This window comes from Corvus cornix, chromosome 1 (genome assembly GCF_000738735.6).
Source record: "Corvus cornix cornix isolate S_Up_H32 chromosome 1, ASM73873v5, whole genome shotgun sequence".
NCBI classification, from domain to species: Eukaryota; Metazoa; Chordata; class Aves; order Passeriformes; family Corvidae; genus Corvus; species Corvus cornix.
The window spans coordinates 25,688,409-25,714,358 of NC_046332.1; the positions used below are offsets into that span (position 1 = coordinate 25,688,409).

The 25,950-nt window shown below is 39.2% G+C and overlaps 1 protein-coding gene across 2 annotated transcripts in view; it reads left to right on the forward strand.

The window, feature by feature from the left end:
- F5 (coagulation factor V) overlaps positions 1–25,950 on the forward strand; it is a 36,811-nt gene continuing 10,861 nt past the window's right edge. The window contains exons 1-15 of one of the 2 annotated variants that reach the window (XM_010396026.4): positions 1–1,523; positions 2,954–3,139; positions 6,236–6,327; positions 7,331–7,453; positions 8,515–8,727; positions 11,544–11,687; positions 12,632–12,853; positions 13,385–13,550; positions 15,291–15,468; positions 16,531–16,633; positions 17,012–17,223; positions 17,982–18,132; positions 18,828–19,040; positions 20,826–22,725; positions 24,786–24,951. In XM_010396026.4, coding sequence (XP_010394328.3) covers positions 2,979–3,139; positions 6,236–6,327; positions 7,331–7,453; positions 8,515–8,727; positions 11,544–11,687; positions 12,632–12,853; positions 13,385–13,550; positions 15,291–15,468; positions 16,531–16,633; positions 17,012–17,223; positions 17,982–18,132; positions 18,828–19,040; positions 20,826–22,725; positions 24,786–24,951 — 4,044 coding nt within the window. In that variant the 5' untranslated portion in view covers positions 1–1,523; positions 2,954–2,978. Of the gene's footprint in view, positions 1,524–2,953; positions 3,140–6,235; positions 6,328–7,330; positions 7,454–8,514; positions 8,728–11,543; positions 11,688–12,631; positions 12,854–13,384; positions 13,551–15,290; positions 15,469–16,530; positions 16,634–17,011; positions 17,224–17,981; positions 18,133–18,827; positions 19,041–20,825; positions 22,726–24,785; positions 24,952–25,950 lie in introns of those variants that run through there. The other variant, XM_019283751.3, reaches the window with a different exon arrangement.

Below are 25,950 nucleotides of genomic sequence, written 5' to 3' on the forward strand. Positions count from 1 at the left end.
CTTGTTTGCCTGTGAAGTCTGTTCACCCTGCATTAAACAAAGTATGCTCACTGGGCCACTGTGCATTGATTTGTGTGTTTGAATGAGAGAGAAACTTAGGGCATTATTAGCAACTGATTCCACAATTGTTGTACAACTTTTTCTTCTCTGAACTCGCTCACTCTCTGTTGCCAGTTGTGAAACCTGTTGGCAGGCATCAGGATATAACTGCCCTCTGGCACGTAGGATATTGGTTTTGATGAAGTAGAACCAAGTTTCTTGTGTATCCTAATCTGTTATTTGCAGCAAGTTGCACATCAACACTTTACATCTCTTTTTAAAGATCTGTTCTTGATAACTCAGAATCAGCCTAGGTTGTTCCACCCAACCTAGGTGGAAAACTGGCAATGCCAGTTACTTTTACAGGTCAGCTTTTAGAGCAGGACTGCAAGTATACCCTTAGTGTGTTTTCTCATGTAGCATAACAAGAAATCAGGACCATAATTACTGGGTGTCAGAAGACAGTAATCTGCCCAGCTGGAAGATGCAGACCTGCTCTTAGTGTTTAAAGGTATTGCTTAGGCTTCTCTTTCCATGCTTGGTTTTCATTTGGCATTTCAGTATTAGTACATCAGGTTTTGTTTTGGGAATAGCATTGTGCTGCAGATAATGTCTTGCTAGCCTGCACAAGACCCACATTCTTCCATGCATGGCTTTTGACCTCATGATTTTTTGAAGACATTGTTGACTTGTAATTTACATTTGAACAGGTGGTTAGGCAATGAGGATAAATACAAAGTTTGCAGCATGTGCAGTTGTGAAGTAGAAAAAAAGATCACAGCTAAATATATGAATAGCCAATAAAGTTGTGTTGTCTTGGGGGACTCCAGCCTGAAGAATATATTCTGTAGTCACTTGTCATGGACTAATAGTAATAGCTTGCAGGCAACCAATGTTAATTAAAAAAATTATATGTATGTATTAGACTTTCACAACATCAGACAGGCTATAATTGCAGATATTAGAAAGTAATGGTCGGGTGGAAGGGAACAAGGTCTTTGAATTATTAATAATGATTTTCAGAACACTGAAACTTCACAAAGCCTAGAGGATACAATATGATGGAATAGCTTAAATAAAAGAAGAAAAAATAAAAAAACCTAAGGCTGATGCAGGTAATTTCAAGCAGGTCAATTTTACATTGATGCTCGAAGTGTGGGAAGAGGAGAAAATAACCAAGCAGCCAGTACTGGACTTCTTGTTCTTAAAGGATTAAAGAAGGGTAACAAATGGTAATCAATGTAGCTTAAAGGAAAGTATCTCCAGTGCAATTTAATACTGCTCTTTAAAACTATCAATATTATTATCCACACTTACAAAAGAAATTCTTTCTACTTTTAGAGTGATACTGCATAATTAATTGACTAAGAAATTTCAAAAGTATGACTCCCAAATTCCTTGAAATGGATAAAAGAGAAGTAACCAGTTGATGTCAGCTTTGATGATTCCCAGCTCACAGACACAAAGCAAGGGGGGTTAAACAGGTAATCTGGATATTAATTTTTAGCTTGCAATATTTTAGCTTTTTATTACAAAGGAAAATTATTAGAAGTCTACTTAAAATGGAAATTTCAAATGCAAACAGTTCATTAAACAAAATCACAGGAAGACTTGTTTAAAGAAATATACAATGATGTCTGTAGTCTTACACTGTCTAAGTGAGCATGATTGTTTTCAGGTTTATGCACCAAATGATCCTGAATTTTGGTAGGGAGCATTTAGCTATTGGTCCTCATCAATTTTTATTTTTCTAGCCATCTTCCCTATTTCTTCTAAGGCCATATGGTACCATATAGTTTGGATAGAATTAACCAAGCTGTCAGTTAGGCCATTCTGCAGTTAAAAAATATATTAAACCTAGCATTGATCAAGTTTTCTTTTGAAGTAATCCAGTGAAATGTCCTTTTTGTCTAGTTCTGGAGTGGAGATATTTTGATTTGGGGATTTAGGTAATTTTTTCCTGAAAATATTAGCAAAACATTATTGAAAATGTTGTTTTTTATATTCTGTCCACAAAAGAATAGATAGGATTTTTTCTTTTTCTAGCAATCGAGTGTGTGGGAAACATGATCAACAATTTACCTGTTGTTCTGACAAACTTCTTAGCACGGGCAAAAGCAGGGAAACATTTTTGGTTATATAGTTGATGTTGGTAATTATCTTATCAAAAGGTATTTTCCTAATCATTTCTTGTTAGATAAACGTCAACAGACCCTAGTCAAGACTAGATTAAAAGTCTCTGCACTGACCTGGTAGCTGCCACTGAGAAGCCCATTGGTTACACATTACCTGAGGTATTTGGGAGTGTAGTGGGAACCAAACTGAAGCTGGCAACATTTGGAAAGGTGGCTGCCTTACTGTTAGAACATGCAGTACATGGTGATCTGAACTAGATTTTAGCTCTGCACCCACTTCTAGTCCCCATACCTAATCCTTCACTATTTTGCTTTTAAAGTAGGAACGATTTCTTAGGAGGTGTAGCATCTACCTGGGAAATTTCCATCAGTGCCAGCCATGTGTTGGGTTTCTGTTTTCTGGGAAGATAGAAAATACACCCCCCTTCTTCCTAACCATGCAGGTCAAACATCCTGTAATTGAAGTAATGTAAATCATCTTCTGCCTCTGATATCCTGCTGCTTCAGTACACAATGACCCAACCACCTAGTGGGGCTGAAGCTGCTTCTCCTTGGTGCTTGTCTCTTGCTGAAGGTGGTGTGGAGGAGGGGAAGGAAGGTAGTTTAAACAGTTTTTTATCTCTGTTGGATCCCTGTCAGTAAGGGGAGGCAGAGGTGAAGAGCAATGACCTGAGCATAGCAAATGCTGTTACCCTATTGCATCATAATTATTTCATTTCTGAGGGGAAGTTAGAAGCAGCAACAGCAATAAAAGCAGTGGTTTCTGCCTTGTCTTCCAGAGCAGCATCAACAGGCATCTCTACCATGACGCTGCACTGCATGCAGCTTTTTCTCTTGCTTCTGCTTGGTTCATGGTGGCCAGACTCAGAGCAGCGTGTGGCGGGAGCTGTGAAGGTCAGGGAGCACTACATAGCTGCTCAGATCACTAGCTGGACCTACAGACCGGAACCTGAGGAAAAGTCCAGGTAACAAAGTACAGGATAAGAAAGATGAAATTAATCCTCCCTTGGGACTGAAAAGTGGTTTGTGTCTCCCATCTCTTGTGAAATTGCAGAGCCCAGGAAGACTTTGGAGCCAAGTCTGTTGATTTCAGAGGAATTTGGTTGACTTCAAACAGCATGATCTGAACTAGAGCTAGTGACATATTAAAAGCTCCTTTTTATTTGCTTCATTAGTGGATAGAATTATTTTTATGTTTTCAGAGCACTTCTGTTAAATAAGTTCCAGGGCTTGCTTTTGTCATTTTTGCATAGCTTAATTCTGGTTGCTTGGGTTTTTTTAATGTATTTATTTTAGGTACGTGGATGTTGAGCAATGTTAAGTTGAGCCATGATTTGGTAAGATTTCAAAAACTTTAGGACTTTAGAATTTACTGAAGGAATAATGTTCCAGTTTGGATGCTATCACTTTCACTTAAATCAGAGCCAGATGAACTTTGGAACTAGTTGTGTGGTTTCTGAGTTGTTCAAGAGTTTTGTGGAATGTACATTCTGAGTTCTCATGAGTAAAGGTTGTAAGATCAAGTGTTGCTCTGCTTCATTAAATAAAAACACTTGATTTCATTTTTTTCAGACCATATTGCACAGTGGCCAGCCTACCTGCATCCACCAATCAAGAATATAAAATATGTTATTTTTATTGCTACTACTATCCTTAGGATTATAAACACTGCAAGTGCAATGCTACAGATTACAGAAATTGGATGTAATTTCAAATTCTGTTTGAATTAGGAGGAAAAATTACTAAAAATTAAACATTAAAATTAATTTTAAATTACTTGTTCTCTGACATTAACAGTTTTTTGGATACTGCTGCTTTTTTTATATACATTTATATATAGGTGGATGACTTGCTTTTTTTTTAGTTTGTGATTTTTTTTTCTAAACATATATTGCATTTCAGGATAATATGGAAAAAATGTTTTCAGTTCAGATTATGACTTTGCAACTATTTTTTTTTCAAGATTTAATTACAACAAAGTTTCTCTGATTTCTGAAACACCCTTGAAAATTTAATACAGCTGGTAAAAGCACAGAGTCAAACTGACAAGACAGAAGAAAACAGGATTTAAATGTAGAAATGTGAAGCCAAATGCCATTTAGGTATTGACCTGGACATGTGAATTTACTAGTTAGAACTTCATTCTTCTCTGCACTGGATGCATCAATATAAGCATCAACTGCTGTTTTGTGAAATTCACATTGTGGATGTTTTCATGCAGTAGAGACTCACAAGACTGTCTCAAACCTCAGCTGAAGTACACTGAGATAACCCAGCAGTATTTTATATGCAATGTCTATTGAATTACCTTGCCTAAGTATTTAGAGCAAGTCACATCCTAAATGGGTCTAATGAAATTTGTAGAGCTTATAGAAATTTAACTAAAACCCAAAACAAACAAACAAGCAAACAAAACCCAACAAAACTACCAACTAAAAAAAAAACCAAAACAAAACAGAGAAACAAAAATCCTCAGAACAGAAATATACTCACTGGGGAAGGGTTAATGGCTTGGATCCCAAAGATATTGGAGTATGTAGCTTGTGCTGATTTCAGTAGAAGCTGTGTACTTTGGTACTTTTAGTTCTAAATAACTGAAGAGAGGCTGGAAAAAAAATGGGTTCTTCCTGAGCTATTTCCTTAATTTTCCAATCATACAGGCTAGAAAATGATACCTAACATCTCTGAGTGTTTGTCTTATCTTCTCAGAGGTTTGTTACCGCATACAAGCGATATTTATTTATAAAGCACTTCAGAGCTAAGTGAAAATGTATTATCTCTGCATCAAGCAGTGTTGCTGCTGCAGTTCCTAAAAGTTATGTAACTAGACCTGCTTGCGTAGTGTGAGATTTCTGAAGTGCTAGCTCGCTGTGTATTTTGTTCCTCCTCGATATACAGTTGGCACTGATAAATTTCCTCTTCTACCCCACAGTCTTACATGCATATTCTCTTGAACATTGCCACGTTAGGGCAGCTCTTGTCAATGAAGGTTATGGATTTCATCCTTCCCCTTAAAGAGTTAAACAAAATTTTATCAGCAACTTTAAGGAGATGGGAATTAATTGAAACACGAACTACTTCTGCCTGACTCTGCTGTGGCAAGAGCGGGTCGCAGAGGAATTTACATGAGATCTCTTCCACAAGAGATCTCCCCCTTATGGACCCTGGATGTCACTGAAGTGAGCTCTCTCTGTTCTCTCTGCTCAGCCTCCCCATGCTTGAGCAGCCCATCAGCTCCTCGCTGTCAAATGTGCCTGAAAGGGCATTACAAAGAAAGCAGGTGGAATTACTGTTGGATTCAGTCATCATACATACTATAGTAAATCAACCAATAAATGTGAAGGGCTATTATCCTTTCAGCCCTCTTCTTGTCATTATTTCCATTGCAGAAGCGTCGTGTGCTGGTTTCCTTCTGCTTGCCTAAATATTTTCTAAGAAAACATTGCGTGGTCTGCTGGGTGCCAAATCGTTTATGTAACAAGACTAAGGGTACTTGCAGTGTTTCTCATTTTCTAACTTGCTGTGAGATCCTTAGTTGTTGTCACAGAACAGTTTTGTGCTTGCCTCCAGAGTCATTCCTGTGACAGGAGCTTGCTGTTAGTGCTGTTGTAGAGCCCTTCTGGTGAGTCTTAAAGTTCAAACATAGGGCTGAATAAAAAGAAATTCAGGTTTCTTTCACTGTGTTTTGTCAGATGCTTTCTAGGTTAAGTATGGTTGAGACATCTTCCTCTGTGTCTTGGACAAAACAAAGGCATCTTTACCCCAGAATCAAAAGGACCTGTAAAAACCACCAGTAAAATCAATGGTGAACTGTTCCTAGGTAGGGATATTGGATGCCCCATACAAAATTATCTGGGTCAGGAACATCATAGATTCAATAGAGTAAGAGGGAGAAGGGAAGACACTACAAAGAGTTGGACTGTGTGCTTTGCCTTCAGCAAAATGTGCAAGTGATTAAACATATTTCCAAGATTCATTTTTTGAGATATCCATTAAACAACAGCAGCATCTCTGAGAATCTTTCTCCTTTCAGTATTTTTTTGTAACTCTCTTGGTTTCAGATTGGAACATTCAGATCCTGTGTTTAAGAAAATTTCTTACAGAGAATATGAAGTGGATTTTAAAAAAGAAAAACCAGCAAATACATTTGCAGGTAAACAGGAATGAAATGTTCTGAGTATTTTCATTTGTTGCTTGTTTTCAAGCCAGTGGCAACCTAAGCAAGCTTGCATTTTTGTGTCCATTATTTGTATAAAAACCAAATAGACACAGGGGATGAGGTCTCTACAGTGCAGGAATGAGGCTTCCAAAGGCCATAGAGAGGTTGGGCTTTCAGAGGATGTGGCTGTCTGCACATCAGTTGCACCATACAAAGTTGTTCCCTTTGTTTTCAGCATCTGATGAATTTACCACATGCATTTAGATTTGTATGGCACAGGCGCAGTGATGACACTGTACATTCACATGGAAAGAGCCTAAGGCCTGAAGCTAAATATTTACAAAATAGTTTAAAAGAAAAGAGACTAACAAGCCAAAAGTTGTCTTAACAGGTTTTTCAATTGCTTTTTTTTGCAAGCTGGGGAGTAGGGATACAAGCTCTTGAAATCTTTTGCAGGAAATGCCTCAAGAAATTTGCAGTGTGGAACTGATTATTTATTTGGATAACATTTGGGGATTGAAAGATCTCTTTGTTCTGTGACTTCTGGCATTCAGAGTGCTACTAAAGTAATGTGTTTGGATGCCTTTCTCCAAGCTTTTAAACTATAAAATGTTTATTTTCTAAAACTATTTAATTTAATTGTATGTGAAAGATTCCTGGAAATTTCCAATGAACCTCAAGATGAATCTTTTGATAAAGTTTCTGTATCTGTAAATAACTTTTTTTTCCCCCAAATCTACTATTTTCCTGTGATTTTTAAGTGCTAGTTGCCAGATAGATAATTTATAACATTTCTGACTATGCACTGCAGGCTTTAAGTATCCATATGCCTTTTTATGGGTAAATCAAATAACATGCAGTGTTATTACATTCTCTATTAATTTTGTAACTTGTTCTTTGAGAGCTAATATCTTCTAATGTGGGAGAGAATTCTTTGTTTCACTGAACATACTGTTTTACTAATAATTTCCTCTTTCTTTGTCTTGAATAACTACAGGACTTTTGGGACCAACCCTGCGTGCTGAAGTGGGAGATACTTTGGTAGTTCACCTTAAAAACATGGCTGACAAGCCAGTCAGTATTCATCCCCAAGGCCTAGTTTACAGCAAAAATGAAGAAGGTAAGTACTGTAAAAACTCCATATTTTGCTCATTTACTTGTAGAGTACTGCATGAAATGTTGAGAGGGCTCCAGACCAATGCTTGAGGCTATGTGTAACACAAATACCTCTTGATCCTCGATTGCAACTTCATGCCCATTGTTAGCTCCTTTCCTGTTTGTCAGTGTAATACTAGGAGTATGAGTGTTATATGCACAGTCTCCTAACAGTACTGATCATGCTGTTCTGATACTCAGCATTTAATGCTCAGCTTTGTGGTGTTTTGCTCCACACCCTCACAAGACTAGCAAAAAGAGTTGATAAACTATGACCAAATGGACACTAAAATGCCTGCACCAGCACGAAGTGAGTTTGGTTGCTCATGCTTCTTGGATTGCCCTGCCTTGGGTGCTGAGCCAGAGCTCTGACTCACAGTTTACAAATTTATGCAAGGCTTTGTTTGCTGTGTGGGTACAAAAAGAGTTTTGCAAGTCCATCTCGTTAACAGAACATCTCATTGGAAGTGATGGGCAGTTCAGTTTGACTCTCTTATTAATTAATGTGCCTTTTGCACGTCAGATTTCAGTTCTCTGTCTCCCCTTTATCGTATTGCAGATCTGTTGGATATGGCAGGCATAGACATGAGCCATTACTGCTCAATATGTGGATATGCAGTGTACAAAAGGCCTAAGGCAGCAAGGCAATGCCAGCCCAGGCAGCGCTTTATGAGAGACATGTAAAAAGGTGACAGAGTGAGCAGCATTCCTCTGCAGAGCATCAATGAGCAGAGGCTGAAGCTTCATGCCGTCCTAACCCTAGTCAGACTGATGAAGAGCCCAACCTTTTGGCAGTGATGATACTTCTAGGAAATCTTGACTCTGTAAGACACAGGATGGTGGTGGAATAGCTACCTTCCCCCTGCTACTCTCAACAATGTGTGAGTGGAATCATGAGTTATCTCTTCGAAGCTGAAGTATAAGCAAGAAACAAACCAAGCTTTTGGAACTGATTGTAGGAGGATATTCCAGGTGTTTTAATTGCTCTTTGTCTTCGTACCACCCTACTGTCTCTTTTCTTGGCAGGCTCCCTTTATGATGACAGAACAACAGCTGCAGAAAAACGAGATGATGCTGTACTGCCAGGGCAGGTCTACACATACGTGTGGGATATATCAGAAGAAGTTAGTCCACGAGAAGCTGACCTTCCTTGTCTTACTTATGCTTACTATTCTCATGAGAACATGACAGTGGATTTTAACTCTGGTCTGATTGGAGCACTGCTGATCTGTAAGAAAGGTAATGAAATGCTGTAAGACTACTATAAGGTAATACATTTTCATTTCCTAACAAAGTTAAGGTTGTATGATAATGAGAAAAGATATATTATTTTCTTTTTCACATCTTTATATGCAGTGTAAAACAAATGGTTTTTAACATCATTCTTTTAGATGTTAAAGTTTTTAAATGCTAGCTGTCATGCAGTTCCATTCTATAATTATGGGATGGGCAGAAAACATTAATAAATAGATACATTTGCCTGTGCTGGTTGCATTTTCAGTTGCTTAACTGCTATTCATGTCATAGAATAAATATTTTTTAAAACTTCATTCAAAATGGTTCGGCCATTTCAGAGAATAAGGCAGGAAACAATTGTTTTACCCATTGTCTTTTAAAAGCTGTCTGATCAAGAACCTGGAACACTCACTCTTGTGTAACAAGGGTTTAAAATTGCGGAGCAGTGTGTCTTTTGCTAGTCATTTGAAGATATGGCCAAATTTGAACAGATTATTGTTCTTGCTTGCAGTCAGAAACTTTAGATTTTAGCAATCTGAACCATTGAACTCCATCTCCACTGATAAGAACTGGTGTCTTGTAGCACTTGTAAGTAGCTGCTAGATACATATCCCTGGTTTGAGGGACAATTGAAAGAACATGCCATCGTGTAAGCTACTTAAACTTCTTACTGGTCCCTTAAGTCCTAAGTTTTTCCAAGTTACATATCCTTGTAGTGAAAGCACTGTGACTTATTTAGCTTGGGTTAATTTAGCTTTTAGATTTAGTTTGAGTCAAAAATTTTGTGTCGACTGTAGACTGCATGGACTTGGACCTCAAAACTTCCCTGAAAGTAAACAGAGCGCTGGTTCAGCGTGGGTTGCACAAGGACACTCTCCTCACTGACACATAGCCACTTAATTGCAGAATACACCTACTCATATCACCTCAAAGGAGTGGCATTAGTATTAATTATGTTCCTCCTGAATTTTTCTGATGATTGTTGCTTTTAGTATTATCTAGGACTTGTTATTTTCCTCATTTTCTTGGGTTTTCTTTCTCTGGTTTTCTGTGTATATACGCATTTTATGGCATACTGGTTGAGCTAATCTGGGCAAATACTTTGAAACTACTTCCTTCTCAGGCTTCTCAAATGCATGCATTGTGGGCTTGAGTAGGGTATGAATTTGAGATGGGCTGGTGTGACTGCTACCTTCAAGACAATTTGAGTGCATGTTTCTAGCTAGAGCAAAGTCAAACTGCTCAGTATGCATATTTTTAAGATTTCTGAACACAGCTTTTTGACTGAGCACTGTGTCTGGTAGATGTGCCTGGCATGGAATTAAGTTTCTCCACAGCAGTGCATATGGTGCTGTGTTTTGGATTTGTGGCTTATTAGCATTGATAATACACCCACCCATGTCTGAGCTGTTGCTGAACAGTGCTTTCACAGTGTCAGGGCTTTCTCATTTTCCTGCTCAGACCTCCCCAGATAGTGGGCTGGGGGTGGACAAGAGGTTGGGAGGGGACCCATCTGGACAGATGAAACAAATTGGCCAAAGGGTTGTTTTCTACCATTAACATCGTTCTCCAGTAAAATCTGGAGGCAGAGGAAGGAGCAGCAGCGTGGGGAGAACGAGGGGTGTTGACTTCCCAGGTGACTGTTTTTGAGAGGGTGACTGTTTTTGAGAGACTTACTGGGCATCAGTCAGCTTGTGGGAGATAATGAGTGATTTCTTCTGTGTTGCTTGTTTTTTTCCCCTTTCCTTCACCTTTGAACCATCTTTATTGACCATGAATTTTCTCATTTTTGTTCTTCCTGTTCTCTCTCCTGTCCTATTGGGGACTGGGAGGCATTGAAGTGGGTGTTTGGCTGCTGGTTGGGGTCAACTGCCCGTAGTCAGACACATTTAAGAGTTGGTAAGGTTATATTAAGTGGACTTTTGAGTTAAAGCACTGCCTGAATGTTGTTTTCATGACAAGTAGATAAATTCCTCTGTTGATCTGATTCCTCTGTTGGCTTCTTTCATGAAGAAAAACAGAACTTTCTAACTTCTCATAAACAAAAAGGATTATATTAAAGATAATTTCTTTCAATGCCTCTTTTCCTAAGTAGATTAATCAAGTTGGAACATTTTTAATTCCTGTAATCCAGAGGGACCAGATTATGAAAGTTTTGAAAGTAGCAAGTGGAAGTATTTGAGCAATCTGTAGAAAGAATCAGTACAAATCATACCAGTTCTGTGTAGCATGTCCAGAATGAATTTTTCCTCAACAGAAATTGCATCTGTATCACAAAATCAACCAGGACAGTTTCTTGTAACTGATCCAGTGCAGCAGTGTCTGTTGAAGTCTTTTGTGTGTAAGTGTTGTTTGCTGAGTGGTCGGTTTTAAGCTTTTTAAAGGTGCTGATGACCTCAGTGCAGTGCTTGGAAAGGTGCTGTTCACACTGCTGGTGACTCTGCCATCACTCTTCTCCTTGCCTCACAGTCTGAAAAGCGAGGGCAGCACCTGGTTGTGAACAGAAGGTGTTTGACACTCCCCTTCATTTAGGTGATCTCTGTAACACATTGCCAGAAATTGTCTGAGACAATTCGTTGTGTGATGTTCATCTTCTCTGGAATACTTCAGACTTTTGATTTGGTGGTTAGCCAATCCAAAAGTACTTTCAGAAATAAAATCACATTATGAGCATTCTTAAGGCTTTGTTTTGATCAGGCTCAGCCAGTACATGCTAACAGGTGAAACAAGCTCCTTAAATGTACATTAATGCAACTGCATGGATGTGAAATCTGCTTTATTTCTGCTTCAAATTAAGACCTGTTGTTTCTCCTTCATAGGAAGTCTAAATGAGGATGGGTCACAGAAACATTTTGACAGGGAATATGTACTGATGTTTGGTGTGTTTGATGAAGACAAGAGTTGGCAAAGATCAGCATCGGTCAAGTACACAATTAATGGCTATACTGATGGAACGTTACCAGGTACCATTCAGGCTTATGTGAAATTAAATTAACATTTATGAACACTGAATATTACCTTTAGTTGCTTTTCATGCACAAGAATGGGAATGTGGCGAAATGGGATACAGCCTTTTTTAGAATGTGTCTGTGAGCATCTAAATTCTGGAAGAAAAACTGTGCTGCTGAAAGGAAGTCATGCCAAATTACTGAAAGGAACAATGAGATTGATTCTAGGAAGACTTCTGCTTGAAGAAAAAGATTCCTAACTTAAAATAAAGGACGTAATAGGTTCCTCATTTTTTTAATAAGCTGATGGCGAGAGAGTGATTTGATTAAGTGAATTGTTGGTTCTACAGCATATAGAACATACTGGGTGAAAAACTTCCCGAAAGTGGAAAGTCAGTTATCATTAAAATACTCAATTAAGTCAGAAGACTAGGAAGGTGGTGGTGGGGCTATTCTGTTGCTAGTGCTTTTCCCTTGTTCTACTAAGGAACAACTTTCATATCTCTCTCCCATCCATTGAGCAAATAAAAAAGGTTGTCTTAAGCGGGGATTTTTTTAAGCAAATATTGGAGAAGGTAGTTACTGTCACTAGGTACCACATAATTCTTTAGCTTAGATCCTTGCTTTGTTCTTCTCCCTTCCTGTCCTGCTTTCCCCTCACTCCCCAAGCAAGGACAGGTCAGCTTTCCAAAAGAAGGCACTTGCTACTTTTCCTTTTTTTGCCAGCTCATTGTAAGTGTTTGTCACTTGCAGGTAATATTTAAACGCCTATCTTCCACTGACATGCAGGATTTTGGTATCTGTTCCATTTACACGCTTCTGAAACTTCCTCTTGTTGCAAACATCAATCACAGCAATTTTTTTTATGTTTTCAGTGAAGATTCACTTCAAACCTAGGGTGCATAGGGAACTTGCATGATTTGCCTGTATTGTGAACCCTACTCTCCTGTCTCTTTCAGATTTAGAGGCTTGTGCATATGACAACATTAGCTGGCACTTGATAGGAATGAGTTCCAAGACAGAAATCTTCTCCATTCATATCAATGGCCAGTCCATGGAGCAAAGACATCGCCGAGTTTCTGCCGTTAACTTGGTGGGAGGAGCCTCAACCACCATAAACATGACAGTGACTGAGGAAGGAAGGTGGCTCATATCTTCTCTTGTCCAAAAGCACCTGCAAGGCAAGGAAACATCTATTTATTAGGCACCTGTAAAGCTGTTCTTCTCTATGTCCTAAATGGCTTCTACTGTTTTGCAATGGTACCGTTAATCTGTTTCAGATGGCTTTGTCATTTTGCTAAGAAACTGCCCAAGAACAGGGCATTCTGTTGGAAGTGCATGATGAACTGAAAGATGTTCTTATCTGCAGCTTTACTGCAGTGTGCACATCACACTGCAACAGTGATTCAGTACTCCAGCATCTAAGTCTCTATGAGCTGTTCAGATAAGCAACGTTATAAAATGAGTAAGAAACCACCTGTTTCCTGAGAAACTGAGTACTCTCAGCTAAGGGTACTTCAACCTCATGAAAATATTTGCTGTTCATCATTTGGAAGTGGTATCTTTCAGCAATGGTTGGAATTCTGTTCTTAAGAATGAGAAAAATATCTCTCTTATAAGAGCTGGAGATACGTTTTGGGGGTAAAAAACAGCTGAAGTCATAAGAGTTCCTCAGATGGGAATTGACTATGTTCCTGTTTCCTCTCAACTAGCTGGAATGCATGGTTACCTCACTGTGAGGGACTGTGGGGACAAAGAGGTGAAGAAGAGTCGTCTCTCCTATAGAGAGCGTCTTATGGTCAAAACCTGGGAGTATTTCATTGCTGCAGAGGAAGTTACCTGGGATTACGCCCCAAGTATTCCAGACACCCTTGATAGGTAAAATAAAACTTTGTCAATACAATAGGGAATGTTACCATGAAATCACAGGATAATTCTGGTTGGAAAGAACCTCTTGGTATCCAACAGCAAAGTTGGATCCAGTTGCACTGGACCTTATCCAGTTGCATTTTTATTGTTTCCAAGTACAGGGACCCCCTCAGCTTCCCTTGGCACCTTTGCAACTTCACAGTGAAAAAGTTTTTCCTTGTATCTAATCATCCTTCCTCATGTTGCACCTTGTGTCTCATCTCTTCAGTATGCAGCTCTGAGTGGTCCTGCTTTCTCTATAATGTCCATTTGATAGCTGAAGATAAAGATAAGATGCTCCCTTAGCTATGTCTTTGCATGACTGGATAAACTGGAATTTTGCTTCCATGCCAAGTGCTCTGGCTCCCTGATCACCATGGTGGCCCTTTACTGGACTTTTCACCAGTGTCAGTGACTTTCTTTGCTGAGAAGCCCAAAAGTGGACACTTTCTTTTGCCTCTCACAGGGAGCCCAAAATAGGAAGATGATTTAGGAATTGTCCAAGGTAGCATACAAGCCAAATTTCTAAAATATTTTTCAGCATCAATTCTGCTAAAATAAACAATCTCTAAGAGGAAGGGAAAGGGAAGGAGGGAATATTTCTGGAGATTGAAAGTTTTTATAAGTTCAGTACAATCAAGCGTTTAGGGAACAGGAGAAAGATCTCTCTATAAATGACCTCTGCAGGGTACCAATGTAGATGGAGTACAAGTCATAGTAAGTAAACATATTGGGCTATTTTGTTCAATTTAAGATAAATAGAAGGAATTCTGTAACATACACGATGTCATAGTATACAGTGATATCAGTGCACTGTGGGGTTAAATTTACAGTGTGTCAATTCCCCAGTGCTATTCATGCCTTTACAAGCTGATATTCATAAGAACCTTTAAGGATTTAAGCAGAACGAAACAAATTCCTTATTCTTTAAGGGTTATAGTTTCATATACCTCCTGAGAAATACAGTGTTTGTACAACTCTTTCTCCTTTGGCATGATTTGCTTCCTTTATGTGCTCTTGAACTGCATGGAGCAAATTTTTATATCTTTCCTGCCAGTCACACTGCCTTACTTAACCACCTCACTGCTCTGATTTTTCCTCCTTTGTTCAAAACTGCAGAATTTATGCCTGTTCAGTAACTTTTTTTGAAGTGCAAGTGACAACTTGTATACAGCTGCTCTGAATAAATTCCCAGTATTTATCCTAGTTTTGCTCTCAGCATTAACAATTTTAATTTTTGAAACCCCAGTGTAACACTATTTACTGTGTGGTACCTGGTTGGGATTGGGATTAAGATTGTGTTCCTATTTCTCCTGGACTCTTTGCTACTGTAACCAAATTGTTTTGTTTTTTTCTCTGTGCTCAACTATGCCTTTGAAAAAGGAGAACAGTGATTTCTATCTTACCTTGAAAGTGTACCTGCTGCTTCAGTTTGTTTCTTTCTTGCACGTACACTGTTAAATTAAATGTAAATTCTGATATTAATTGGTCAAATGTAATACCAAAAAACAAGTAATGGTCCTAGATTCTTCTTACCTAATTTAGGTCAGAATTTGGGGTGAAAAGCATTAGGTTAGTTTAGGGTTTGGATTTTTTTCCCAGCAGTGAGATTTCTACCAGTTGCTTGAATACTAATTTTGTATTTTAACAGATTCTACTGTTATTCTATTCAAGTTTTGTTGATAATTTTTCTTTTCCTTTATTTTTAAGACACTATAAATCACAGCACTTGGACAACTTCTCAAATCTCATAGGTAAAAGGTATAAAAAGGCTATTTTTCGGCAATATGCTGATGCCAGCTTCACTAAACGCCTGGAAAATCCTCGTCCCAAGGAAACTGGAATCTTGGGCCCTATTATCAGAGCTCAACTGAACGATAAAGTCAAAGTAAGTAACATAAATACAGAGATTATTTATACTATAGCATGATTTTCATTGAGGCAGAGACACAAAAGAACTAGTTTGATTTATGTTGTCTGTCAAAAAATATAGCTAATGTTATAAATATTGGCCCTGTTAAAAGGTATAATCACAAGTAACAGTGTTTAGCTTGCATTTCTCAGCATTCCCTCTACAGTTTCCATGATTGTGCTTTATTTTACAGCATAAACATGCTTCAGTTCCACTCTGTAAAATACATGCTGACACTGGTCCAAAGTGGGAAAAAACCCCTAGACCTGGGTGGACTTCTGGGGGGATGTGGATGTTGAGGCTGAACTTCATGAGCCCCTTTTTTCTTATGTTGATATTTTTTTCTGGCTGTTTTAGACAATGGTACTCAGTTGCCATTATCAAATGTTCTTTCATGACGTTATACCATGAAACTACAAAACATTTGCATTACAAGCTTGTGTTGCTGCAACATCCACTTGTCTTTCTGTTGTCACTTAATGATGCATCACAAAGTTCATTGACCTTTAACTTCTATAATTTCCACCATGACTTTGTGGCTCTGAATTTGGGTTTAGCAGATTCCTTTTTTTCTTTTCCCTCTCTCTTTTTTATTTTTTTAATCCTGATTTTATCCAGAATAGGCAGGACATTTTGCTTTTTCCTTACATATCCCCTTGGGGTCGTAGAATCTGGGGCAAGGTTTGGTTTAAATTTGTTTTCTCCCATATTGAAGGTTCTTAAGAACTTCAGTTAGTAACTTCATATTTCCAGAGATAGTGTGTGCCTAGTAGCTGGAAGAACAAGTGTTCTGTTTAGACTTCAGAGCACAGGTGTAAGCAGCTGAACTTCACTCAGTGGGCTCTACAAAGTCCAGCAGAATGGGACCATCATTTATTCTATGGGTTTATATATCAGACAGTATTTAAGACACCTTTTTGCCTTCCTGGCACTTCTGGGCTAAACCCAGTCAAATTCTACTGTAGTGGAAACTTCATTATGTATTCAGACAAGGATTTGTTGAATCCTAATTTTTTTTTCATTTGCCTATCAATATAGATTGTATTCAAAAATAAGGCCAGTCGACCCTACAGCATTTATTTCCATGGAGTGACACTTGCAAAGAAGGCAGAAGGAGCTGATTATCCTCTGGATCCCACAAGTAAAAAATTTGTGAAATATATTTTTGCATATCACTAAGTGTTGTGGATGGTTTCGTTGCTTTGAAGGAGGTGCTGTGGCTGGGAATGTGCATGACTGGGAGACCTCAGTTCTGTGCTCTGCCTCTGCTTACCTGTTGTGTTGCCTTATAGAGAAACCAAGGTATTACCTCCTAAGCAGAGACAAATACCCTCTTTATGTTGTCTTAGTTTTCTGTTTTTGTTTGTGATTTTAGAGAGACAAAAGTTCTTGCTGAACTTCAGTTATCTCAAGGTAGCTTTTAATGGCCTGACTGCACCAATGTCATTAGAATGTCATGCAGCTTGATATTATGACCTGGCTCTGAGTTTTTATCGTTAATGTTCTTGTTTTTCCTTAGGCAATGGCACCCAGAGTAGAGGAGTTGAACCAGGGGAGACATACACTTACGAGTGGAAAATTTCTAAATCAGACCAACCCACTGCACAGGATGCACAATGTATTACAAGGCTGTATCATAGTGCTGTAAATATTGAGAGAGATATAGCCTCCGGACTGATTGGCCCACTTCTGATTTGTAAAAGTGAAGCACTGACACAAAAGGGTGTGCAGGTAAGTTGTTTGGGCAGATTTTACTCAAATAATGTTATTTGGTCTACACTGAATTTAGTTTTGCTTCCCTTAGAGAACTGTTCGGTAGAGAGCAGTTAAACCAATAGGCTCCTGAAGAAGCAGTCCTCTAACTGTCCACAGCAGTAAAGGAATTATGTTCTGTGTTTCTTAGCAAGGGCTAAGAAAGGTCAACAAAAGGTCAGCCTGACTTGAGTCTATTTCTAGACTTGGTAATAAATTTTTCTGCTGCCATTATGTTTTCATACTCTGAAGACATGCAGATCTGACCGGATCGCTTTCTGTAACAGAGACAGCTCAACAGCATCTGACAATCCAGGCACAATGAATCTAGAACAACCAAAACAGCATGGGAGAGTTCTGGGAGAAGGCTTCTCTGTACCAGATATTGAAATCTTGTTTGGCAAAGATTTAAGCATCACTTGGGAGAAAAAAAAAAATATCAGTAACTTATACTCAAGTCAAATGAGAAGTCTGGTTCTGTTACAGAGAGCCCAGTCATAAACCATCTATGTATCAGCAGTGCTCAAGGTTTGCTCAGTGTTCCACCAACAGGTGGGTTGCAGTAGTAGGATTGAAGTCTGGAGCCTGTACTCCCTACCCCTCAGTCTTTAGATCACACGTACCAGGACTCTGGAGAAGCCTGTGTTGCTTATATAGTAAGAAAGAGATTGTAGGATTGAGTTCTTAATGCATGAGTCTGCTGATAAAATGTAACTGCTGTGTTGGTTGTCTTTCAGAAAAAGGCAGACGAGGAGCAGCAGGCAGTGTTTGCTGTGTTCGATGAAAATAAGAGCTGGTACCTAGAGGATAACATCAAGGAGTACTGCAGCAACCCAGCCACTGTTAAAAGGGATGATCCCAAGTTCTATAACTCGAACATAATGCACAGTGAGTGGGATACCAAGATGAATAATGTGAAAGCTTGTATGAACCTGAGCCCTCAGTGATTGCTTGTTCTCAGAAGCACATGGGATCAGGGGATCCTCCAGAGAGTCAGTGAACTTCTGACTGTGCCAGATGGCACAGGACAGAAATAGGCAATATCATAGAATTAGAAAGGTTGGAAAAGACCACCAAGATCAAGTCCAGCCTCTGACATAATAACACCACGTCCACTAAAGCATATCTCAGAGTGCTACATTCACCTGTTTTTTTGAACCCTTCCAAAGATGATGACTCTGCCACTTCCTTTGGGAGCCTGTTCCAATGGTTAAACACTCAATGAAGAAATTTTTCTTAATATCCAACCTGAACCTCCCCTGGAGCAACTTGAGGCCATTTCCCCTTGTTTTATTGCTAGCTGCCAGGGAGAAGAGGCCTACCCACGCCTTGCCACTAGAAGTTAGGCTGGCTCTGGACCCTGAAGCAAAGGCAAGGGTTAACTAAATTTTGGTGCAGCATCCTGCTGGCCTTAGAGATAATATTTCCAGAGATGGAATCTCCATCAGGACTACCGTGTTTTCAGCCCTGTGCCGGTCTCTTTCCAGGTGCAAACATGAGTCCAGTTCAGTGGACTGACATCAAAGAACAGGAAGTTTTAAAATAAAAATACTGAAACCACTTTTACTTTGCTTTCCTTTTAGCAATAAATGGTTATGTGTCTGACAGCAGTGAAATCCTTGGGTTTTGCCGAGATACTGTGGTTCAGTGGCACTTCTCCAGTGTTGGCACTCATGATGAAATTGTCTCTGTTCGCCTTTCTGGCCACTCTTTTCTGTATCGTGGGAAATACGAAGATACACTGAGCCTTTTCCCCATGAGCGGAGAATCGGTCACAGTGGAAATGGACAATGGCGGTAAGTGGTGAAACTGTAGTGTTTGACAGCTCTTCCAAGACATTATTTAATCTCCAGTTTATAAGGACTGACCTAAATAGGAAAGAAAACTCTTCTGATAAACACAGTGCTGGAAAACATTGAATCATTCTCCAGTGCAAGTGATGTGTATGGAGTCTTGCTGGCTACACCAACTTAGCATAACTGTATGCTGTACTAAGGCTCTTTTTGTTGGTCATCTTGTTTTTTTTACTTCACAATTAATATTTGGCTTCATAATGATAATTTCAAGGCAAGATTCTTCTTGGAAACAATCCAGTATCAATTCCATTGTATGATTCCCAGATTTGCCACATTCTTGTCTATCCTGAGCAGGCTAAAATGGGCTGAAACTGTCAAATTCTGCTGGTCATTATTGGGCAAAATGACTACACCTCACCTTAGGCTTGTGGTCATTCAGCAGCATTAAGTCTGCCTGCTTGAACCACGTCACTGGTCCATGGGATACATCTCAACATCTAACTGGGATTAACACCATGTCTTGGAAAAGGGGGTATTTGAACCCATGTAGTCCACATTTAAGGCATTACTTCCAAAAGGACAGATTCTTCGTCATTGAAGTCTGTGCATTTTGAGTGATCATTCTAAAATCCCACAAGGTTTAAGTATCCTCATCCCATTTAAAATATCTTTTTTAAAAAATATATATTTTATGTATTTAAATAACAAAATCTCTATATTCTCAAAGCTTGTTTTCTGTGATTGCACAGCATCAAGACCTTATAACTTTAAAATGTTTCAGTGGCTTTTATTGCTCAAGACTAGGGAATCATTAAAACTCTTAAGACTTCATGGAAACATCCCCAGTAATAAAGCTGTACTTCTGCTTGATTTTGGTATGCAATCTATTCTTTCCATCTAGGGTATGTTTTCTTTGATAAATTTGCCGTTTTTAGAAATCAGGAAAGCTGTGCAGGTCACCTTCAAGCTGATCAATGCAGGAAGAATTATAGGTGACCTTTTTAATAAAAAAGATTGTTTCTCAACATGTGTTAATTCTGTCTATTCTGTCATTTCTGCTAGTTCCAAAAGCAAGTTGTAACAAGCAAAGAACTTGATTTGATGTTGTTTAGGGAAACAAATTTTATTTTCTTCTGTGAAGATCTTAGTTTCCATTAGAAAACTTACCTTCTGACTAGGTTTTGGAGGAATTATTTAAACCTTTAAATTAATCTGAGATGCCTCAGATTGGCAGCTTAATATTTTTTGTCAGGTCAGAAATTCAGATTGCTTTATTCTTATTATACTTATTAAAGATCATCCATTATTCATTCAAAAGCTTTTAAAATACTGTGTTTGTCAGGTATTTGCCAACATTGCCTTAGAACGTATTTGTTCTGCTCAGAATGTTCTGTGTAGCAGTGCATACACCAGTAAGGCCAGGATAAAAGTAAAACTTTATCTTGAGAGGTCTCAGTCTTAGATCCAGATCTAAACATAAGAACCTTTAATTTGTTTCTTTCTTTTTCATATCCATGTCTTTGATGGGTTATTTTTGGATTCAGGTTCTAGTTACAGCTTAATCTATGGAGAAGAGTTCCATCTCCTAAATGTATTTATTTATATGTGCTCTTACTTATTTACATTTAATAATTATTTTTCATTGCAATGAGAGCTCATTAATATCCCAGATGAAGATTAGCAGTCTGCTATAGCAGGTGCTGTAGAAGCAACCCCAACAATTTGCCTTGGCCAATTACATGATAGACAATGTCCACTCTCATAACACTTTTATTTCAATTGCAGGTACTTGGCTTTTGACATCCTGGGGCACCCCAGAGATGAGTTACGGCATGAGGCTGAGATTCAGGGATGCCAAATGTGACTATGAGGAAGATGAAACATTTGATGTTGTGGATTTAACTCCCACCAAGACTGAAAGAAAGGCTGTTTCCACCTCAGCTGAGGAAGATGTGCAAGAAAAAGAGGAAGACAAGGAGGAATCAGATTATCAGGATTACCTGGCTTCTTTATACTCCGTCCGAAGCTCCAGAAAGACAGCAGGTGATGAAGAAAAACAGAATCTTACAGCACTGGCCTGGGATGAGTATGAAGACACTGATGCCACGAGCTCTGAGGTGGCAGCTGGCTCAGGTCTGACAGCTATAAATAGTAGTGGAACAACAAACAACTCTGAGTTCTTAGAAACTCATATCACTCCTCTTTCCCCAGTCAAGGCCGAAACATTCCAGTCAAATCACACACCAATCACAGCAGTAGAGGATTTATTTTTAGCTACCACAAGTGATGGAGAGGCTGACTTGGTATTTGAGAACAGAAGCCAAAGCAACTATGAAATAGCTCACAGTAACATGTCTGCAGGTGAACACTTGCTGAGCAATGGGGAAGGCCCAGTGAATGTTGCAGAAGAGCTTCCAGCTGGTGGAAAGGACAGTAAATTTTTTCCAGAAAAACATCAAGAGGAAAGCACAGGAAGAGGAAATTATACCACTAACAGGAAAAGGAAAAGGCGAAGCTCACTGGCCATTAAGTTTTACGCTGTCCAAAAGATGAATGCCCTTCTAAATCATGTCCGACAGAAAAATATCTCATTTTCTGACAAGGCCAATGCACCTCATTCTGTGCATCATACAGAGAACACATCCCATGAAGCCATGGTGGGAACTGGCCAGCTGCCAAATGAATATGATGATGATCTGGAGGAGGAGGGAAAGAAGATGGAAAATGCCGGGCATGCAGTTAACTTGACCCTGGATTTGGACCTCACAGTAGGAGATGGGTCTAATGCATCCAGCCTTTCTGAACCCAGGATACCCAAAGATAAACCAGCAGATGTTTTTGCTTTAGAACACATGTTAGACAATACAAGCCCTGCTGTAGTGAAGAATTTACTAGAAGCATCATTGCCTGGGGCTGGGAAATATTCATCTAAAATGACTAGTGAGGAGTGGAATTTGGTGTCTGCAAAGAGAAATCTGGGATTAGAGGCAAGCTTAGATAAATCTGCTGGTGGCAAGTTAAATCATCATGGCAGAAACAGTACAGCATCCCTAAATAAGGAGGATATGAAGAGGTATCAAGAGTTCTCACATCTATTGGGGGAAAACCAGAAAAGGAACCACATGCGCTTGATTCAGAAAGGAAAGGAGAGAAACAACAATACCTTGAGTACATCTGGCACCATCATCAAGATCCGAAGGAAAAAGAAGGACGATCCAAAAATTACCTACTTGCTGAGCCCAAGGAGTAGAAACCCCAAAAACCCCAGCAATTCTGTGGCAGGGTTTGGCCATGCGTTGTTTCCAGGTGGGACGGACACCGCCGAGGCACCCGGTGAGGTCAGCCAGAGGGCAAATGTGAGCAGGGCCAGGCATGGAGAGTCACTAAACAACACCCTCACCCCGCGGCAGTTCAGGCCATCTGTCACAATTGGGCTTCCCCAGGAAGATGGAGGCTACGAATATGTGATAGGAGAAACCTACAGCGACGAAAGCTCGGGTGGGGAATACGAGTACCATTATGTGAGCTTTGATGACCCCTACATGACAGACCCCAAGGTGAACATCAGCAGGCAGCGTAACCCCGGTGACATTGCTGAGCACTACCTGCGCAGCAGGGGCAATGAGAGGAGATACTACATTGCTGCTAAAGAGGTCTGCTGGAACTATGCAGGATATAAGAAAAGGTTTGCCTAAATCATTCGCTTTCATTTGGCACACCATCCTGACACCTCCTTGCAGAATTTTGACTCACATGCTGATAAACTTAAAAGCATCTGTAATGTGCCATGTGATATCCAACATTTCAGTGGCAGAACCATAAGAACTTTCCACAGGAGACTCACACCCCCTAGAAATGTCAGAGTGAGATTACTATAATCAAGCACAACACAGCCAAGAACTCTTTTTTTTTTTTCTTAGCCCCCTTTTGTAGACTCATTAGAAACAGTCTTTAATACATCAGTTAAAAAACTCACTGTAAGAGGTCAAGAGGGAATCTTGCAGCTTGTTTTGTTATACTTGATTAACCTGTTTTACTTTGCCCTTCAGTTCTTGGTACCTGTACACAGGACAGAGACCTCCTTGCGCAAAGTCTTTCCAGGAATTTAATGGACTAACTGATGGAATCTAGAATGAGATGTGCTTATAGGTAGATGAAATCAGTTTCTAGCACTAGCAAGAAATGGTTCTGGTGTCTCACTTCTCTGTTGGGAAAGGGATAAAAGCACTTTCCAACTTCACAGGGCTGCAGAATTGAAAAGTATATGAAAGCTGCAGAGTGATTAACCACACTGGTGACTGCCTTATACTAAAAGTAAAAACAAAGCTGCATGAAGTTTTGCATTGTTGCTACTGCTGTTTAGAGAAATCAGAAGGTGACTGGATCACAAACCCTAATGTTGAGGGATTTTCTTACATTTTGACAGGGAAGACTGGCCACTATGCCACAGCAAAGAATATATGAGAATATACTGAGAGAAACACTGTACTAAAAATCCACTCTCTTAATTGATACAGGTTAGGATTAGTATTCACCCAACAAGGCATAGGATTCCTTGTCACTTTTCATCAAAAAGCTGAACCAAAACTTGCACAACTTTGGCTTTTTATCCAAAAAAAAGCAGCCAAAACAGGAGCAAGAAAATTTTCATTGTGCAAAATGAATCTCCAAACAGATTATTTCTCAAACTGAATTTCCATTTTATGTGATGGAAATAAAAATAAAACTTTTTCAGTATTCTCCAGGTTTACTCATGCCCCATCTCAGTCCATATAAATGGCACTTGCAAAAACAGTGGAAACAAGACAGTTTCTTTGGGCAGTTGCAAAATCAAGAATTTTTTTATGCTTAGACCTCTATATAAATCTCTCCAGAGACGTTCATCCTCAGCTGGTGTGAGCCGTATAGTTCCAGTGATTTTAACACAGCCCATGGCATATCCTGTTTCAGTGTGTCGAAGAGCTAAAACCCAGCCTTTCTCCTATGTAACTTAGGTTAAATTTCTGGTTTTTGCAGAATCGATAATAAAGCAAGGTTTGTAGGGAATTATAATAGCATTTTAGTGCTTCTTCTTAAGATCTGAACAACAGTTTGGATGTCTAAAAGCTTATTTTACCATGCCAGCTCTGTGATGCAAAATGCAGATATAATCAGATGTAAAGATCTGTGAGACAGTAGGGTGTAGGTGATAGGCTTACTACACTGAGCCAAGCTCCAATTCAGACTATTAAGGCTAATAAAAAAAGGAAAATAGAGCTCGGATGGGTTTTGAGAGACTTGTTGGAGCTTTTCAGTGATAGTTGACCAAATGGTTGCGGGATCTCATATCCAGCTGTAGAACTAGAATTGCTTAAACATTGCAAGCCATGATTATCAGAATCATCTGATACTCATTTTGTGGAATCATAGAAGGTTGGAAAATACCTTTAAGACCATTGAGTCCAACCTTTAACCTAACACTGGCAGGTTCACCACTAAACCATGTCCCTCAGCACCACATCCGTGTATCTTCTAAGCAGCTCCGGGGACTGAGACTCAACCGCTTCCCTGGGCAACCCTTCTGGTAAAGACATTTTTCCTAATATCCCATCTAAACCTTCCCTGACACAGTTTGAAGCCATTTGAGTGTTTATTCTTTATATTCACAGAATTCTAAAATATTTCTGCTGTATGAGTTCTCGGGTTTCATCAAAGCTGTTATTCCTGATTCACTGTGTGGGATTTTAATTGGGGTTTTCCTTTCAGTACAATAAGGAGTGACAAAACCTGTAAAGATGGCACCAGACGTAAGGTGATTTTCCAGAGCTATACAGACAGTACCTTTTCGACTCTTCAGGATGAAGATGAATATACACAACATCTTGGCATCCTGGGACCAGTTATCCGAGCTGAAGTGGATGATGTTATCCTAGTAGGTCAATGTTTTGGTTGTGTGGGCAGGATAAGATTCTTACCGTGATCTTGGAGTGTGACAGAATGGATCTAAAAATACCACAGATTTTTAAAAGATGATGAAGGGGAAACAGTTTTCAAAGCTTGCAATTGCACTGTGGACATGTGAGCACTGTGATGTGTTTCTTTGAAACACATTTTTTTTTGCCCCTGTCCACAGCAAACTAAATTCTGTTTTTCTTTCTTATTTCCCAACATTAAATACTGGCTTACTAGTCTAATGTAAAATAAGATTTAGGTTTAATGTTAATGAAAAATGAGTATTCTAAACTCAGAAATTAGTGCATTTGTGTTCAAGATTAATACATACTTTTTGGAAAAATACAGAATTTCCTCTAAAAAGTTTTGTTATGTAAATGTGCAGGATTGTATTAGAGCTATCAACAAGGATGAAGAGGAGCCATATCCCTGGCGATTCTGTGGTATATATGCATTAGGAAGCACATTGCTCTAAAATTTCCCTTCTCTCATCCTTCTTCATCCAGTCTTCCAAAACACAGGGATGGACTTAAGGAGAATAGATCTCAGTGCTTTCTGCATATTTCAGTAGGAGTGGTCTGCAATAGGAACACACTGAGCTATGTTTAAATCATGAGTAAGAAAGAAAAATATTTTATAGCTTGAGAGTATCATTCTCTAAGGAGAGGTAAATATGCAATCCCACTATTGTGGTGTTTCTCTGGGACAAGTGGGAAGCACTGATTTCAGCAAGAATGATACATACCAAGGTCTAGAGTTATTATATTGTAATGACTGCAGCAAAGCATAAGAGGTAGAAACTCCCCATTTCCCTGCTGGCAGTAACTAAGCAGCTCCATGTGTGAGGGGGAGCAGTAAATGTCCTGGGAGCCTCGACGTGGTGGAAGACAGGGAGCTAGACTCGTGCTTTCTGATTTTTCATTAACTACCTGCATCAAAGGTGGCAAATCAGCATGGAGATGGCAAAAGCTCTCTCTGC